General features: G+C 38.6%; 1 protein-coding gene across 3 annotated transcripts in view; it reads left to right on the top strand.

Annotated features, from left to right (window-relative positions):
- The window catches only part of LOC144645153 (CDP-diacylglycerol--inositol 3-phosphatidyltransferase-like), a 37,634-nt gene extending 19,280 nt beyond the window's left edge, over window positions 1-18,354 (top strand). For all 3 annotated transcript variants that reach the window (XM_078504633.1, XM_078504634.1, XM_078504632.1), the window contains exons 5-12: window positions 1,201-1,294; window positions 3,633-3,714; window positions 13,110-13,247; window positions 13,608-13,647; window positions 15,141-15,254; window positions 15,589-15,673; window positions 16,885-16,966; window positions 18,034-18,354. In XM_078504633.1, the coding sequence (XP_078360759.1) occupies window positions 1,201-1,294; window positions 3,633-3,714; window positions 13,110-13,247; window positions 13,608-13,647; window positions 15,141-15,254; window positions 15,589-15,673; window positions 16,885-16,966; window positions 18,034-18,203 (805 nt within the window). In that variant the 3' untranslated portion in view covers window positions 18,204-18,354. The remainder of the gene's footprint in view (window positions 1-1,200; window positions 1,295-3,632; window positions 3,715-13,109; window positions 13,248-13,607; window positions 13,648-15,140; window positions 15,255-15,588; window positions 15,674-16,884; window positions 16,967-18,033) is intronic.

Consider the following 18,354-nt stretch of genomic DNA (forward strand, 5'->3'; position numbering starts at 1 on the left):
CAAAAAAAGCACTAAAATGTGGTCCTGTAATTACTGTAAAATCATTGTCACAAACGGCGACGTGAATTTGATTGATAATAACAGGATACAGAGGTTGTAAGTAGGATTTTCTTTCGGGTGTCCGCTTACGGGAGCTTAAAAACAAAGAAAAAGTCTAGGTCGTAATCTCTGAAAGTGTCCGCGGCCGGTTACGGGAATGTCCGCTTACGAGAATGTAAAAATACAGAGTTTGTATGGGAGTTTAAACGGGGTTTCAAACAAGGTGGCCGTAAGTAGAGCTGTTTGCTTACGAAAGTGTCCGTTAAGAGAGCTTCGACTGTATCTAAGTTTACTTTCTGTCTTTAAAACATAACTTAGTCAGCAGACGGCTTGCCTGCACCCTTGCCTATCAGGCATTAAGTAAAAATGAAAAGTTACTTTTCCAACAGGAAAATCTACTTGGCCTGGAGGACCACTGAGACGGGACTTTTATAGAGCCCTGTTAAAAGTTTCTGAACAGACTAGTCAACACTGAAAATAAATTGGCTCTTCCACAACCCCGTACTAATTATTTAGGGAAGTGGTCATAACAAGTGTACTCGACGACGACCCACCTTGTATAGGGGAAGGGGGGCTATGCAAGACACCACCTGTCTGATTAGCCAAATGGACAAAATTTATTGCCCTCAAAATTCAAGTTGAGACTTTCATATTCGGTGTGCTTGAAGCTTGCATTGCTAGAGAAATGGCACAAGGAGGTTTGAATCTTTTTCTTAGTTTCTACCCCTGATAGAGTGGGAGCTATATAAACAAGACACCATCTTTTAAGGTGGGTAAGGAAGGGTACATGAAGAGGCAACTTGTCTGTTTGCAGAGTGGTGGGTCCTGTCTGAGTACAATAGTTTTGACCATTTCCCTTAAAGAAAAGCTTCTCTTATAGAGGAGATGAGTTGTGGAACAGTTGTGGATCTACGATCTGCGGTGTCTTTAAAAGATTGTAAACGTAAACTGCGTCACCACTGCTTTGGATGAGTTCCGTACACGGCATCCTCGAAAAGCAGCTTAGTGTGTAATTAGATGTAATTCTGTAATTGTTAGCTAGTTTAGTTAGGTAGATAGATCTTCATTTTATTTATTTCTATACTGTATCCTGAAGGATTTTTTAGCGTGTTTAAATAATAAGTCATCTTATCGAATACCTTTTTGTACAACTCATAACAGGTGTTCCCTGATGACAGATCCAAGTTTGCCAAGTGATAATTATGAAAAGGCGCACTGTTATGGTCCCTGGTTGCTGAGAAATTACTTTCAAGAAGTAAGAATAACATAAATTAATTTACTTTCATTGATTAATTGATATGTGGGTTTTTTTTCAGTTTTAACGTAAAAAGTAAAAGTGAAAATTAAACTTTTGAAACGCTCCAAAAGTGGTGGTAGAGAGTGGGGTGGAGATGAGGGGCTGTGACCCCAGAGGGGGGGGGGGGGGTACTTGGGATTTCAAGTGACGGGGATGATCGAATGGGGGCAAAAATCAAGACCCAAAAAAATCCCTAGGACTTCCAACAAAACCCCAAAAAATCCCTGGACCAAAAATTAACCTCCAAAAAAAACCCATGCCGAATTTCTTGCCAAAATACTTGCCAAATTTTCCTACCCAAAAAAATCCCGGAATCAAAAATTTCAAACCCCCAAAAATCCTTCGATCATCCCCGTCACTTAAAATCCCGAGTACCCCCCTGGGGCTGTGACATTGCCTGGGGGGTGGGGTGGAGGCGAGGGGCTGTGACATTGCCTTATTTTTGTTCAGAAGAAGACACGTCCCAAAAACGAGACTAGAACAGCTAGGTCAATATAAAATTATTTAAAAAAGTTTGTTAGTAAAAATAAGATTGTATTATTTTAAGATCTGGGGGTGGGGGTACGGTCATTAGAGGGTGTTAAATAGCAGCTTCATTCTCACCTCTCCATCTCCATCCTGGGCTCATTTTGTGGAAAGTTGAGCATGTATGTAATGTTGTTCTGAGATAAGCTTAAGGTCATTACCCTGAAATAGAACTGAACATAGATTTTTAACCAAACTTCGCCTACTGGTTTATTACTTTAAGGGAACTTAAATTTTGAAATAAAATAGGGGGTCACCAGATTCGTTTAGGAGCGGGAAGACCTTGTATATTCCATATAATTGCTTTAAAATTCCTCTGCGAGTACTAGCAAAGTACACGTTTTTAGCGATAATTTAGTTTTCAAACACAAGAATTGATCTGTTTCATTTTACAGAGAGAATTTGATCGCTACACCCAAAATATGAGAAAAAATTGATAGGTCACCAGACTCGTTTACGAGAAAGCGACAATTTACTTCTCTCGCGGACTAAAGCCGCATAGAAAAAAGCCGCCATTTTGTTTATGTGCGCGCGCCAATTACGCGTAAAATTCTGCGCAGTAAGGATGCGCAATGCAATACAGGGCAATGACCTTAATCAATTCATAATGACTACCTTCACGTGTGTGTTAAGTGTGTTCAGTGTGTGACGAGAAGTGATCGGTGTTTTTAAAAGAAGGAAAGTACATCATCTTTATCGAACTTTTAAAAGCGTATAGCAAAGTATAAAATAAGTTTGTGTTGGCATAACTGCGCTTATACACGGGAAATCTTGCTGTAATGTTTTCCCAAAATGAACCTTTTTACATCGCATGAAAGCATCTTAAAATTGCACGTTGTTTGATATTCATAGAAACATTCCTTTATAAATAATCTGGATGGATCGAACCTGGGAACGTCTTGAGAATTGCAGCCGCTTGCAACTGCTCCTTTTTAAGATATTGCCAGTTTAGTGTTTGCAAAATAAATACTTGGATCCTGCTTCTAGTCATACAGTAAAACCCGCGAGTAAGAACCTAACATTTAAGAACCTGTTAGGCTAAAATTTGCAAATTAGATACCATTTTTATAAATAAGAACTTATTTAGCCTAAAATTTGGAAACAGGTTCTTAATTTCTTAAAGAGATTAAAAATGTTTACTTTTGAGAAAATTGTTATGATTAGTCCTCCATTTTGACATAAACACTATGTGGTATGCAAATTTCATACAAGAAAAAGGCCGAATACTACTAAAATTTCTATGACAACATTGACATTTTTTCTTCAGAAATTAAGAACCTAATTGCCTAAACTTGTGTTAATTTAACCCTTTATGTAAGAACCTGTTTAGGCTAACCTTAAAAACAATAGGTTCTTACTCGCGCGTTTTTACTGTATCTCAAAGGTGTGCAAACTCGCTAGAGTACCTCCACTTCCCATGGCCGCCTGCCATGGCCCAAAACCTCTCCTTCCAAGCCCCTTACAAGACATATACAACTGCAGTCTACAGTCTATCTAGGCCCGCACTTTCTAACCTGTAGTTACCACTAGTATTATTTTTAGATTTGGGGGTTGGGGTTCGGTTCAGTAGAGGGTGTTCAATAGCAGCTTCATTCTCACCTCTGCATCTCCCTCCTGGGCTACCACCATATCTGGGCACTATACTCACTATACTAGTTTGCCGTTGGGAATTCTACCAGTTATATTCTGTGCCTTTTAGCAGTGACATCATGGATACCTGTGTTTTGGTTTTTCATGTTGAAATCTTATCTCTTTTTTTGACCAAAATTAGCCATTCTTAACCCTGGTCATCATTGGTCAAGACGTGTGTGTAGCCATGTTGTATCTCCTTCACTTTTCGCCAGGACCAGTAGGTATGCCAAAGCGTATCATCTTTAATTTTTTGAAAGCTCTTGTTTGCTATAATGATACCCAGAAGCTTAAGGGTACTCTCTGAAAATTTGGGTGCCAGGGCGCGTGGGCCACTTTCTGAAATCCTTACTCTTTTTCAGACCAACATCTGTGATTTTCTCTTCCCCTGCCACAGAATCAGTATCCCAATTCAGGTCTGTTTGTACCCAGGCACAGCTCCAGTTTGCGTTAAAATTGTCAATGGGCTTGAAATGATTTCCGACAGTTTTAAATTGCACTTCTTAAGGGATGAATAATAACAATCATAAAAAAAATCTTCCAAAAATTTCACCAACATATAAACTGCTGATCAAAGTGCATGAACCATACCCCATGTCATACCAATGGTTAAAACATGTACCCGATTTCAGACCAAAATGACTCGAAAACCATAGACTTTGGCACTACACATACATATTTATGGTAGCTTATTTTAGGGATCGAGTAATCCCCACCGTAAAATTCCGGTGATGACCCCCCCCCCCCCCCCCTGGCCTTGGTTATAGGCCCATCTACTTGAAAACAAAAAAAACACATCCGGTTATAAGCTCCCCGGGATATAAGCCCCCCTCTGCTAGATGACACTTCTGAACAGGGCTAAATGTTGCTTTATTATGAAAATGTATTTTGATCAACACTGACGTGGCTCGCTTCGAAACGCTTTTATATTCCGCTTATAAGCCCCCCTCCCCCCAGATATAAGCCCCTCCGTTTATAAGCCCACCCAAAACCCCTTATGAAGTTGTAGACATTCTTATTCTTAGGCCATTTTAACTTCAATAAAAAATAACAAACACACTGCGGTGACAAACATGACAAGACAACGCATGTCGGAAAAAAAACTTTGATTTAAGAACTTAACGTTTCGTATGTTACAACATACATCTTCAGAAACTCGGCCGATTAAAAGATTACAATAAGATTTAAACGTGAAATAAAGACTGGTCCCTAATCTAAAAATAATGACAATGTTGTAAATTAACAACAAACAGACTTAAAAATCTGCAGAAGAAAAAACAAATATTATGGCTAGTAGAGAAAAAGTTTCTCACTGCCAACGTTTTCATTTAAGGCCGGTTTTAAATCACGAATCAACAATGTCTCCTTTATTTTACAATGAATATCTGATCGTCCTGTTGCTAGAATGTCAAAGTAATCCCATTTGATTGTTTTTCAGTATCATTGGCTGGAACCTCCTACAGTTTGTGGGTGATGTTGGCGTGGATTTGTGCTCCGTTCCTGATCTACAGACAAGTCATTGTCCATGGCCTTTTAGTCATTGACTCATTTAGAGACCTTGCTAGGCTGCACGAGCAGGAAAACTCGAAAAAGAAACAACACAAAAATTGAATATCAATCATCACAGACACGTTCATAAACAAGTGTTAACTCAAATTGTAATTTTGCTGAAACTTCAACTGTACTTACAACATTTAAGAAGGACTTTAAATAAAAACCGCGCTTGCACTGGCAGAAAATTGAAAAATCAAATTCCTTCATTTTTTTGCTCATTAATAGCTTTTAGGTAGATAAGAAACCTGATGTATTTTGTTCCCCCCAGAAGTCTTCTAATTTCGAGAAAAAACCCAAAGTCAGTTTTCGTGATCGGAGCCTCAAAAGTGACACAATTTTCAACCCGAAATTCGCTATCGTTAACTCTCGTCGCGTTAACAAACAAAGCCACATTGAGAACTTTGGATGCTTTCTATCAACAGAGACACTCTTTTCAATTCGCTAAAATATAATTTCAGGGCTTAAGCAAAACTCTTCGAACTGAAATAATTAAAAAGGTGGGGAATACTTTTCACGATACTAGAAAGTCGAATTAAACGGCAGTTTTCAACGGAATTATTTAATATGTGGTATAACTCCAAATTTTCTCAATTGTCGTTTAAACACACATGTAAATGTTTATCTAAGACATACCTGAGGATTGGCTCGGGTTGTTGAAGGCAGCATATTTACCAATGCATCGTAGTCCCACAAAATGTTGTGATATCGATCAAAATAGCCTAACTGACAGCTACACATTTCTTGGCTCCAAAATACAACAAAGCAACTGTTAAGCGCGAAATTCCTTTTGCATCTTCATCCTTAGCAATTTTACTTCATCGTGGTTCTTTTCTCTTGACGAAAGTGTGTACAGAACTCCAGAACGATCAATTTGCTTCCTCAAACTGCGTTGGCGGTGCTGGAGAATTGTTTTGCGTTATTTTAACTCCGTGACATTCTCGACCCCAGAGCTCTTACTGCGCAGACTCACTTACGTCACAATATCGTGTTTCATGTCACATGTATTATGTCACGTAAGTCACAAATGTAATCTTGTGGGATCTTGTGGCAAAATGGCGAAGAGGTTTTGCGATCAAAATGGACCTCGGTTGGCTTTTTTATCTCACTCTTCCGTTGAAAAGGGAATTTCGCAATGGAACATTCGGCAAGAAGAAGGAAAGACGAGCATTTGGGGTTAAAACATTCATTATCGTGGCGTTTGGCAATTAGAAGTATTTACACAGTCGATACACAGTTTACGGTCATGCTGCGAAAATTTGCCGAAGTTTGATGCCCTCTAAGTGAGAATCTTTCCAATAACCCGAGCCAATTCTCAGGTATGTTTAATAAGAATATCTGTATGCACGTTTGAGCAAGAATTGAAAAAAATTAATGTTATACCACATGCTAAATACTGCCGTTGAAAATTACTATTTCATTCAAATTTTTGTTATCGTAAAAAGCATTCCTCGTCAGTTCATTTTTTTCAGTTGGAAGAGTTGCGCTAAAGCCCTGAAATTATATTCTAGCGAAAGAAAAAGAGCTTTTATGTTGATAGGAAGTGACCAAATTTCTCTGCGCGGTTTTGTAAGCGAACGCGAGTAGTGTTCATAATAGCTTATTTCGGGTTTAAAAGTTAGGAAATTTGTGACTTCGACCACCGAAATCGATTTTCTTTGTTTTCTTAAAATTAGAAGACCTCTAGGGGAAACAAACTACATCAGGTTTCTTATCTACCTTACAGCTAATAATGAGCAAAAAACGAAGAAAAATCGATTTTCCAATTTCTGCCAGGAAATCAAATTCTTGCTCGGCCGCTCGTAAAAGTCACTCTTAATACTTGGGTTTGTATAAGTTAATGATAATAACTACAACTTGTAACTGTCAATACCAAAGTGAATATTAAGGTAACAAGTATACAGTTAACTCTCTCTAAAACGGACACCTTCGGGACCGCTCCAACTGTCTGTCTTAGAGAGGTGTCCGTCTTGTAGGGAGTTTAGTTACAGTTAAATGACTGAAAAACGGCAGGGACGGGACCAACACCAGGTGTCCGTCTTATAGAGGTGCCCGTCTTATAGAGGTGTCCGTTAAGAGAGAGAGTTGACTGTATATTGTTTGTAACAGTTGTAAGCTTGATGTAAAGGCTAGGGTCATACCCCTCTCCTCCCAGAGGCCTCTTTCATGCTGCCTCTGCAGAGGAGAGTGAGTCGTACTGTGCATAAGATATTTTTATTTATATAAAAGGCTTGGAATTTCCCAGTTTTACAAACACACAATGGATAAAGTATGGCCTAGTAAATAAGGTGGTCTTGTACAACAAACACATTTTTTTCTAGAACTGATATTTCTGTGAGATATACCTTGATTCTTGTTAGTTTGTTTTCCCCGTGTTTCGATTTGGCGCGCTTAAGTTTGCGTTGTTCGCAAACAGACTAACACAGATTGTTTAAAGTCACAGTTGAATCTTATCTTGGTAGCAGCAACTGTTCTTTCTAGTTTGGGCACACAACGGCGATAACACCGCCGACCCCTTACCCTGTTTATTGATCGTGAACCACACTGGTACACACGCAGGGTCAAAGAGGCAATTCACATAAGACTTCACCCTAACAATATCAACAGGGATAGTGGAATTGAAATTCCCGAAGCATGGATGCCCACGATCAAAAAACACAACACTAGGAGAGCTGAACGACAGCGGACCCGTGAGGGAACAACAGCATCCCGGAACAGCGAGGATCGAAATGTACCAATCACAGCTGTTGAAAACCAACCAATCACAGCGCAGCAGCGTGCTTTATAGGTTACACCCGACCAGTCGACCTTATCGCCTGATGAAGACTAGCAGTGTGCAGTCGAAACTTCGTGATCTACATCACAAGTGACACTACGTCGCGAGACAAACGGAAAATACTTTATCATTAATTCGGAAATACTTCGAGTGCTTCAACAAAGATTTGCCAAAACTGGCTTAAAAGGCACATATAATGTAAATTATATCATTGATTCGGAAATTGCTAAAATAGTAACTTATTTTTCTCAATTTTGATGCAGAAATCATTGCAAATGGCCTTCTGTGTTTCTAAAGTCTCTTTTATTAAGGGAATTATTTAAGTCGTTACCCTCCTCTGCACAATATGTAGTATTTTTTAGCTGATTTACTGCGGTTTTCGCCAGTGTTTTAACGCTTGAATTACAACAGCCTTCGAATGGGCTCCAGATCAAGAATTACACAGGCTAAAATTACAAATGATCAACTGACGTGTAACGATAACTTTAGCGACCACTAAGTGGCGCACAAAAGCATACAAGCCCGGTAGTTAACACCGCCGAAACGCTTCAAAATTTAGTTATCAACAGGGCCACAGTAATGATATCATATATTATACACCTGTTATAGTACGCTCAGCAAAATAACTTGATTGTGATTGGACGAACGCAGTACTGATTACTCTTCTTTCCGATGTTGACACGAAGTATTCCGAAGTCGACCCGGAGTCTTTCGAAGATTTATGATGTTGGCGCTAAGTATAACGAAGGACGACTGAGGATTTATAAAGTTTACCGATCCCGAATGTTCATGATTCATAATACAAAAATGTGCTCGTAATTTTGTACTATAATTAACCAGGTGGGGTCTGGTGCCCCCCTGGTTCATAATCTACCCTGCTTTTTTTTTGGTCGGTAGGGCATTGAAGGTCACGCATGTTGATTGGCTTAAAACTGGTCATCTTTCATCACACACTTGTGCCTCGATAGGGAAAAGGGGAATGGGACGGAGGAAATGTTTTAAATCACTTTCCACTTGAGGGATTAAAATTACGTGCGTTATACGCGTATTCCATGTGTTTAACTCAACAAGGAATCCTCGCTTAGTCCACAGAGCAAAATAGAACTGCTGGGCAGTTAGAAATGACCAGTACGAGATATAAATGAAAGAGACACGTTATATGTTATGAGTTTTAGTAGTAGAAAGAAAACAACTCTGATATCTCTACCTTCAAAGTCTACATAGCGATCAAAGCGGCTTTGACTTTAATACTAGGGGTGGTGAATGGTCCTTCAAATACTGCGTGTCTCGCAAAATTTTAGCCAAATTTCAGGGGTCTCGTCGTCTCGAATTTTTCTTTGTGACGCTCTCAGAGTCTCAATTTCTTTTGCAATTGCGAGGCTAAAAAGGTCTCGGGCTCGCAGAAAAGATATTAGTCTCGCCGTCTTGCAAAGTCTCGCATTTACCATTCGACACCCCTAATACTGACGGCCAAGTATCGTATATCGGCTGTCACGCTTCAACATAACGATGGAGGTAGGGGAATGGGACGGAGCGATTTTTTAAGTTACTTGCCACTTGAAAAAAATTAATTTCGTCATGGGCTCCTGATTACGTGCGTTAATACCCATACTTGCCACTTTAGAGATTAAAATCGCCTGCGATGTGCGCATTTTGCATGTGTTTAACTCAACAAGGAATCTTCGCTTGCACCACAAAGCAGAATAGAACCGGGTAGTTAGAAATGACCAGTATGATATATAAACGAAAGAGACATATTATGTTTTATGGCGTTTAATAAACAACAATGACAGGAGAACGCCTAGGGACTAGGCTGGAGCCTCCTCTGGCTCAGCCAAATTTTACGCGTTCCAATAAAAAAAGGTATAAGGGATAATCAGGTCCTTTGTCGGTTGTCAATAAAACCCACTGCGAATGTCAGTTGTCAGTAAAGTTTTAGACGATTTGTCAGTTAAAAATTTGGCCATTTGTCAGTTGTCTGCACTTAACCCATCCAGACCCTCGCTACACGAAGAGACACATTATTATGCAAATGTTTTCTATTTTCGGGAAGCGACGTTTAGTCCAGAACGGCGACATTAGCGGCGTAATCATTCTCTCCAGTCTCTCTTCTGACAAACCAAGAACTAGGACTTCACGGAAACGTGTTGAGTTTAGTTATCATCAAACATGCGAAAGGTGTATTTCTTTGTCCCTAACTTGATAGGTGAGTTGGAAAAATACGAAGTAAATATTCATTCGAATCACTCTGTGAATGGAAAGAACATAACGGGCTTAAACGTTAAAGTTTTTTTAAAACTATTTTAGGGCTGTTTCAATGTTCAAATGTTTACGTTGAGGGGAAGTACCTCATAAAAGCACGCAATGCAAGAGTTATCTACGGTTTAATCGCCTATATGGCCTAGAAGGACTATAATGAAGACAAGCAAGCTTTAACATGCAAATCTAACGCTTTTGCCAGTAAATAGCTAGCGTTAACGAAGCGTGTCGCGGCATGGCTGGCCAAAATATGTAACGGTGATTTTATACTCCTTGAAAGACTACAATTTTTCCCTAATTTTTCTACTATTGTAGTCTAATTTACTTTATAATCAGATTCATCCACTCTCAAGGTAACTATGTCTTGATGTCCAAGAACACAGTTATTGCATAAGTCTTCTGATGCCAAACTAAAATAATATTTATTGTTGGACATGGTACATTAGCATAACCATTCAGCGAAAACTTTCCCAAAATAACCTTTCTTCCAAAAATATTTCTTTTGTTTGAAAGATAAACTAATTTAGATTAAATGGGACTTGTGGGGTTCGGATGTGAAAAGGGCAAATAGCCCGGCGTGACTGTTCACGCATTTTTATGTAATCTATCGAACAAGCAGTGTTTCATTGCCAAACACCGAGAAGAGAGTTCAAAATACAACGCGCAGCGAAGTATTTTTGACAAACTTAAAAGCGCTTGAAAATGTGATGAAATAATTTCTCGGCTGTTTTATATATATTTTCTCGATCGCAACTAAAACTTGGAAGTAAGCGGAGAAATAAAATCGTTATTTCCAAACCACCGTCATGGTTATGGTAATTCCTTTGTTTAAGGTTTCACATACACCTAATTGCCATAACGTTGTCATCGAAAAAAAAGGAAGAAAGGTAGGAATTATTAAGCGTACCTTATTACATGAAATTTTCGCGACACGTTTATTTCGCGATTTTGAGGTGCGCATATTTCGCGACACTTAAATTTCGCGATTTTGCGAAAATTTTGTATTTTGAATCACTTTAAATTCGCGTTTTTGAGTAAGACACAATTGACATTTCCTTGCCAATATTATTAACATGTCCTTAAATTAAATAAAACGACTTCATCAAAGGAACAATAACGTTAAAATTAACAAAAACGCAAGGGAGGGACTAATTCTCGGCAATAGCAACAACAGAGCACTTCATAGACTTCTTACAATGTCTACAAGTAGGTCATGTTTGTACGTGCATGAGTTATCGTTCTTGAGTCAATTGACGACAACATCCATTTACACTGAAAATCTTTCCTTCAGTGGTACTAAACTTATTTTTTTATTGTTGGTATAATGTGAGTCACTTAATTTTCGCGGCATGTTATGTTCGCGACACTTATTGTTCGCGTTACTTTAATTTCGCGATTTTTTCCAAAATGGAACCAATTCCAATTGGTTCGCAAAATCACAAAAGAAGAATAAATTTCGAACAATTTGATGTTTGGGATGAGGGTCGGATGAATACGTGAGGAATATCGCTTGTCTTGGTTTGGGATTTGGTAAATGCAAGATTTATTCCATGATAAAAAAACTAAAAATTTTAGTTCGTGTTACATCGCTGGAGCAAGCAGGAAAAAAAGTTTTTCCAATCACAGCGCCTGTAAAAAAAAGTGGTGACGGGTATTTTCGTGTTTCGTAAATGGCCTAATATCGATTTTCCTGTGAGATGTTAAACGGCTATTTTTTTTTTCTTTTGAATCGTGATTTCGTTATAAGCCGTGAACCGTGATTTTCCAAAATAAGTTTCCGTATTTATTCGATTAAATAATAATCAAGTTTTGAGCAGGACTCAAAACTATTTTCCTTGATTGTAACTGCATCTTAAGATATTGGAAATGTGGTTCTGACTAGTCATATTATTTTTGACACCCATTATTACGTGCAGAACAAGGAGCGGATGCTAGTCCAAATTCGCCGGTACCCATTTATACACCTGGGTGGAAAGAGGCACTGTGAGAGTAAAGTGTCTTGTCCAAGAACACAATACAGTGACCCCGACCAGGGCTCAAACCAGGACCGTTAGATCTGGAGTCCAGCGCGCTAACTGTTAGACCACCGCGCCTCCCGCTTTCGGTCAGACGTTCAACGAAAACTCCAGCAAAGTAGACTGAGATTTTCTATACTTATTCAGAAACTTGCAGTCGATGCTGCTTGCGACCCGTATAATATACTTCCACGACATTTTGCTAGCTAATGATCTGCAACCAACAGTCCAGTCTGCATTCTTATTGGCTAAAAACGTATCAGTTTATTCCTTACCACTGCAGAAAAGCGAAATTCAGTGCAGAAAGTAAAATTCAGTGCAGAAAGTGAAATTCACTGTGCAATTTTAAAGTTGAAATTGACAATGGTAGACGATAATAGCAGCTTGATCAAGCTAGGACCAACAAAATGGCGGATAAAAAAAACGATTAAACTAAATAATAAAATTTTTATGCAGACTTGAAATGCAAAGTACAAAAAGCAGAGCAAAAATTACCATAATAATTTTAAAAAGGTGTAGAGAAAACTAGCAGCAGCAGACGACTGTCATTTCAAGCTTAGAGAAAACATTAAAGCAGTGAGGGCAAGACATAAGATTAAACTTGAAATTATGCTGGAGCCGACGGCGTTTTAACATAACAGGGAGGACAGGGGTTATACGGTGCATGGTATACAGGGGGAGGGAGGCGGAGTGGTGTAAATTGAGTATATGGTATTTTACACTGAATTATGGTATATGGTTAGTTTTCTGCCACTTAAAGGAGCTCAGTCACGGACAACTCACCTTGAAAAAACTGGCAAGTTTTTTCAAGTTTGTTGTTCGTAATCTGTCTTAATCTTCGTCAGTCGAATCTATCCTTGGTTATTTTCTCGTTTCGTTTACTCCTTTTTTGTTTTCCTACATTACACAACTATTATTTTGAGGTTTCCTTCAATTTGGAAGTAATCAGAAAAACGACTTAAAATATCGTGACCATGTTCCTTAAAGAAATACAAAAATGTGTTCTGTTTTGCAATAGGTTATGTGCGTATAGTTCTAAACCTAGCTGCCTTCTACTTCATGCTGCACAAGCCATTTCTTACTGTCATCCTTCATTTTACTGGTGGAATATTGCTCGATGTTGCTGACGGAGAATCAGCTCGCTACCTCAATCAGTGTAAGTGTGGGACTGATGCAAACATGTTAAAGGGATTAACAGTTTGTTGATAAAGCCTTAGTGTTTTTGGCTTGAGTTTACGGTTTAATGTTATGTTCCAGCTAAGTTGTACATGAATGGTGGTTTGGCCAGAAAATTATGCAACCCCATGAATGTGTATTAAACTGTGTTCTGAGCTGACACCTTTATGCATGGCCTTATTGTGTTCCTTAAAGAGAGAAACGTTGAAGACCATTACGTTTTATATACTTTCGGACTTGTACTTGGATTTTGTTACTTGTATATTACATCACCGAAAGATCAATTCTAAATCATTGACCTGGGGTTTTCTGAAATTCAGCAATTCTTGTCTCATTCAAGGTTCCAGATATGGCGATTTGCTTGATGTTCTCTTGGACAGGTCAGTATTAAACCTTAACTAACATGATTTCCACGAACTGCGATTAATATCTTATTGTCTCATCAGTAAGTTTAAGGGGCCTTTGTCACGGATTTTAACAGATTTTTAACAGCCAAAATATATATTTGTGTCGTAGGAAAGGTAAAAATTATAATGGTCCATTTCGATTAACAGTTACTGACTCTATTTGATTACTGAAACTGTTAACAAGCGACTGGCTGCGGATGGCTAGGATGGAAATGAATTACAACTTGAAAAATTGAGGCTTAACTTTTGAAGTTGTTTCCGCGCGTTTTCAAAAAAATCGAAATTTATAGCCGATGTTTGATTTCTCTCCGCAAACAAAGGTTGTATCTTCCTTTAGATGTTCAACCAATAATTTCAGAAAAGTTTGGACCAAAAATCTGCAAAAATTCCCGCGACGTAGCTCCTTTAACAGCTTTAAACAAAGAAGAATTCTCTTGGTTTTATAATAGGGACCTTCAGATTAGAGTTAGAGTAAGAGTTCGAGTACAAGTACGACTTTCGAATTTCAAGCAAGTTCACAGATCGGGCCCTCACTCCTCCCTGTTGCTGACCAGTTGAACAGGGAACAAATGGAATGAAGAATGCTACGAGATTGGTGTGAAATGTGGACATTGTGTCGTTTCAGCGAATACCCATTAAAGGTTTTTGGTCAGTTGATCGCCTAACCCTCTGGAAATAACAGTTTTGCGTTATGATTTCCTTTACATTGAAATCTCTATTGAAATCTTTTTCTTAGAATTCCCAATAAGCTTTCTTTGGAAGGATTAATGGATGTTTCCTGGAATTGCTCTTTCAATGATTCATGATCAAGAGGGTGTTATTAAGAAATTTTCGTGATTCGTGAATCGCCTTATTTCTTTTTCTCGTAAATCGTCATTTCCTTCATAAACAGCCGTAAACCGTGACTTTCCAAAATCTAAAAGATTTTTCCGTGAAATGAGACTGAAATAAATGATTTTAAAATTCGTCATTACTCAATAAACAATTTTCCGTGGTGACAGGCTTATCTTCGATCCCTTTGAATTAGTCTTTACCCAGTTTTTAGTAGGATGTGGTTTTGTTTTTGTTGCTCGCAAACAAGGTAATGATGTCATATAAGGCACCACTTTGGACGTAATGTTTAAAAAACTCACGTGTTATAGAAAAAGGTGTGGAAAATGTCCCTCTTTTTACGCCCAACGTGAATTGTGAAAGAACCGTTTTATTTTCTGTGAAAAGTAATTCAGACCCCCTTTTTTTCAATCGATATGTCAGCCAGTCAATCAATCATTTACATGTGCAATATTAATTTTAGAGCTAAACTTAGCATTGTAACTTTGGCAGCAATAAGAAAATACAGCGAAGATTTAGTTGTGGCTACACTATCGGCCATATTTAAAAATGATTTGTTGCAAACATAATAAGTAAGTAACGAAAATGAAGTCTTCTAGAATTCAGTGGAGATCCTATCTTATTTTGATTGACAGGTGTGGAAGGATTGGAATGATGATGGCGTTGTGCGTGTTTTATCCTCAGTATTTGTTTGCTCTTCAGTTGCTTGTCTGCTTAGAAGTGGCAGGCTGCTGGTCAAATCATTACAGGTATTGGGTAAAATGATTTCATTCAGGGACGTACCATTATTTTCTTGGAGGGGGTGGGGGGGGGGGTATGAAAAATTTTCCTTTGCAAACTTTTCTTTTAATTTTATGCACCTCTGCAAACATTTTATTCGAAATGCAAACTATTTTTTGTTATACATATGTTTTTGCAAACAACTTATTTTGTCTTTCTAGGCACTGCAAACACTTTTTTTCAATATTTTTCATACCTCCTCTCCAAACGAATAATTGTCCGTCCATTACTGTACTATTAGCTGTAAACGTTTCGTGAGTATAATTGTTATATCTTAATACCTTTTTGTCCAACTCACAACAGATGTGCCCTGGTAAAAGATCCAACAAATACTTTCAAAAGATCACGAAGTTATGACCCCTGGCTGCTGAGGATTTTTTACAAGGAAGTAAGACCTCTAATCCATTATTTATAATAGGGTGTGTTTACAAGAAGTGGGATTGAAAAGTGGACAAGGTTTTCTTTCGTCTGAGCTGGAACAACCTTGGTCACTGCAGACGAGTTCATACATTACGGTTTCATAAGAGCATTAGAGTCTCAAAAGGGTTCAGGTCTCTAGGGCTCCGGGCCAATATAAGATATTGGGATCCATGGCTCTAGGCCCCTAAAAAAAGGCGCTCCAGGATCTGTTGCGAACGTATTCAGGGCTCCAGACTTTGCAGCAATATAAGAATAGGAATCTACACAGTTAAATCATGGGCCTCTGGGCTCCAGAGCGACATGTTTTGGGCTCCCAGGCTCTGCGCTTTTTTTCGGATCATGTACTTATTCCAGGTTTTTTTTAATTAAAATCAGTGACAGGGTCAATTTGCTGAAGAGGGCGTTAAATTTCACTTTTTACCAAAGGACCTCTAGCTGATGTGAATTACTAATGAACGATTGCAGCGTGGGTCCACCCCTGATTTTACTTTGTAGTTTTGGGAATTGTCTCGTGCAATCAGTTGCACCCAACAGTTTGATTAGGGATGAACACACACACAACTTAGACTGAATTCGATTCACTGTGTGCCCGAGGCCTTACAGTTGATTTAAGTTTACTTTGTCCGCCCGCTTTGCGAAGTTCGTTGGGAAATTGGAAACTTTGTTACAAAGTTGCCAATTACGTTGCAAGTTTGCGAATTAAGTTGCGAACTTCGATACAAAGTTCCCAACTTTGGCCCGACTGAACTTTCAAAGTTTGGTAGTCGAGGAGAAACAAGACATGTTGTAAGGTTTTTATTGTCGTCGGTATATTTGTTCAAACAAGTATTTTTCAACTTGAGCTGCAAGAGTCGCTGGGATATTCACACTGCAAACTTGTTTCCTTTATAATTATTGAGTTCAAATCGCCATGACTTCCGAGCAGCATGTCTTGTTTCTCCTTAACTAGCAAACTTGCGACGTTTATTCGGGTCGAGGTTGAGAACTTTGTATCGAAGTTCGCAATTTGATTCGCAAACTCGAAACGTAATTGCCAACTTCTTAACAAAATTTCCAATTTCCTGACGAATGTCGCAAAGCAGGCGGCCAAAGTAAACTGAAATCAACTGTAAGACCCTGTTGCGTTTTTTTCCAGTGTGGGTTTTTAAGTTTTGAACTACTATTTTTTGCCAACAACAGCCCATCACAACCCTGGTCATAGTTGGTCAAGACGTGTGTGTAGCCATGTTGTATCTCCTTCACTTTTCGTCAGGGCCAGCAGGTATGCCAAAATATCTTCTTTGAGGGGCTCTTTTGTTTGATAAAAATCGTTGTGTGAGTTTTCTTGATTGCCTGTAAACTGACACACAGCTGATCATGGGATTAAAGTTAATGGTTAAATTTATTTACGTTACATCACATTGCATTTATACACCTTAAAATACGTTACGTTACATTACATTACACTTCAAAAAGAGAACTAAAATTATACATTGCTTTTCAAATAAAGTACTAGAAATTTACAAAAACAAAACATCATACGCTACTAGCTTTACTACCATTTCATTACTAAAAGTATTACTTACTTACATAAATGGGAGCTAAATCCCGGGAGCTAAATACAAAGTTGCTAATCTAATTCCTTAGTTCACTTACTAGAAAATTTCCTACTATTGAATGCTTATTTACACTAGGTTAAATACTGCACGAAAAGAAACTCAAGTTCTACTTAGTCGTCGTTACAGAGTCCGGGGGGAGGAGGGGGTACTCCCTTTAATGGCCTATACGGGGGGGGGGGGCTCCGCCCGAAAGGGGTACCTTTTTCATGCCTCGGGTATATAAAAGGGTAGGGATTTCACAAGTTTAGGTATATGAAAGGGTAGGGATATCGGTCATTTAGTAAAGGGCCTTCCGATTAAAATATTTCGAACACACGCACCTTATTGGCTGTATCATTTAAATTTAATGAACGCTACATAAAAATGGCATCAAGACTTCCTGTTTTAGCTATAGGCATATGTCATGTCTTTTTGGTATATGAAAGGGGTACCTTTTTCAGTAAAAGGTATACGAAAGGGGAAGCTTTTCTGTCAAAATGGCAGATAAAAGGGTTAGGAGTCGAACCTCGCTGCGTAGCCTCCCCGTACTAGTGAGTAGCCCACCCGGGTTACAGAGTTCCTGTGCTAAGTCAAGGCAAAGATAAGAAAGTGCTTTATTAAAACTTTATCTGAAAACACGATATCACATTCATTGGGTGTATTTCATAGAAATGATATGGTTGGTTAAAAGCTATTGTTATTCTAACGTACGCTGACTAAATAAATTTTCTTCTTATTCTTTTCTTTTCAGTGTCATTGGCTGGAACTTCCTACAGTTTATGGGTGCTGCTGGCGTGGATTTGTGCTCCGTTCTTAATTTACAGACAAGTCGTTGTCTGTGGCCTTTTGCTCTTTCGCACATTTGGCGACCTTGCTAGGTTGCACGACCAGGGCTTGAGAAATGACGCAAAGTCTAAATGACAACTGAGAACGCAGCCGTTATTAACAGTGAATCAACTCTAATTAATAATTATAATTTTGTTTAAACTGCAGCTAACTGTGACTGCCTGCATCGTCGCAACCTGTTTTCTAACCTCAAAGTACAGAACAATAAAACAAAACAATACCTTGA

Source organism: Oculina patagonica, chromosome 3, assembly GCF_052425735.1.
Source record: "Oculina patagonica isolate OP01 chromosome 3, crgOcupat, whole genome shotgun sequence".
NCBI lineage: Eukaryota > Metazoa > Cnidaria > Anthozoa > Scleractinia > Oculinidae > Oculina > Oculina patagonica.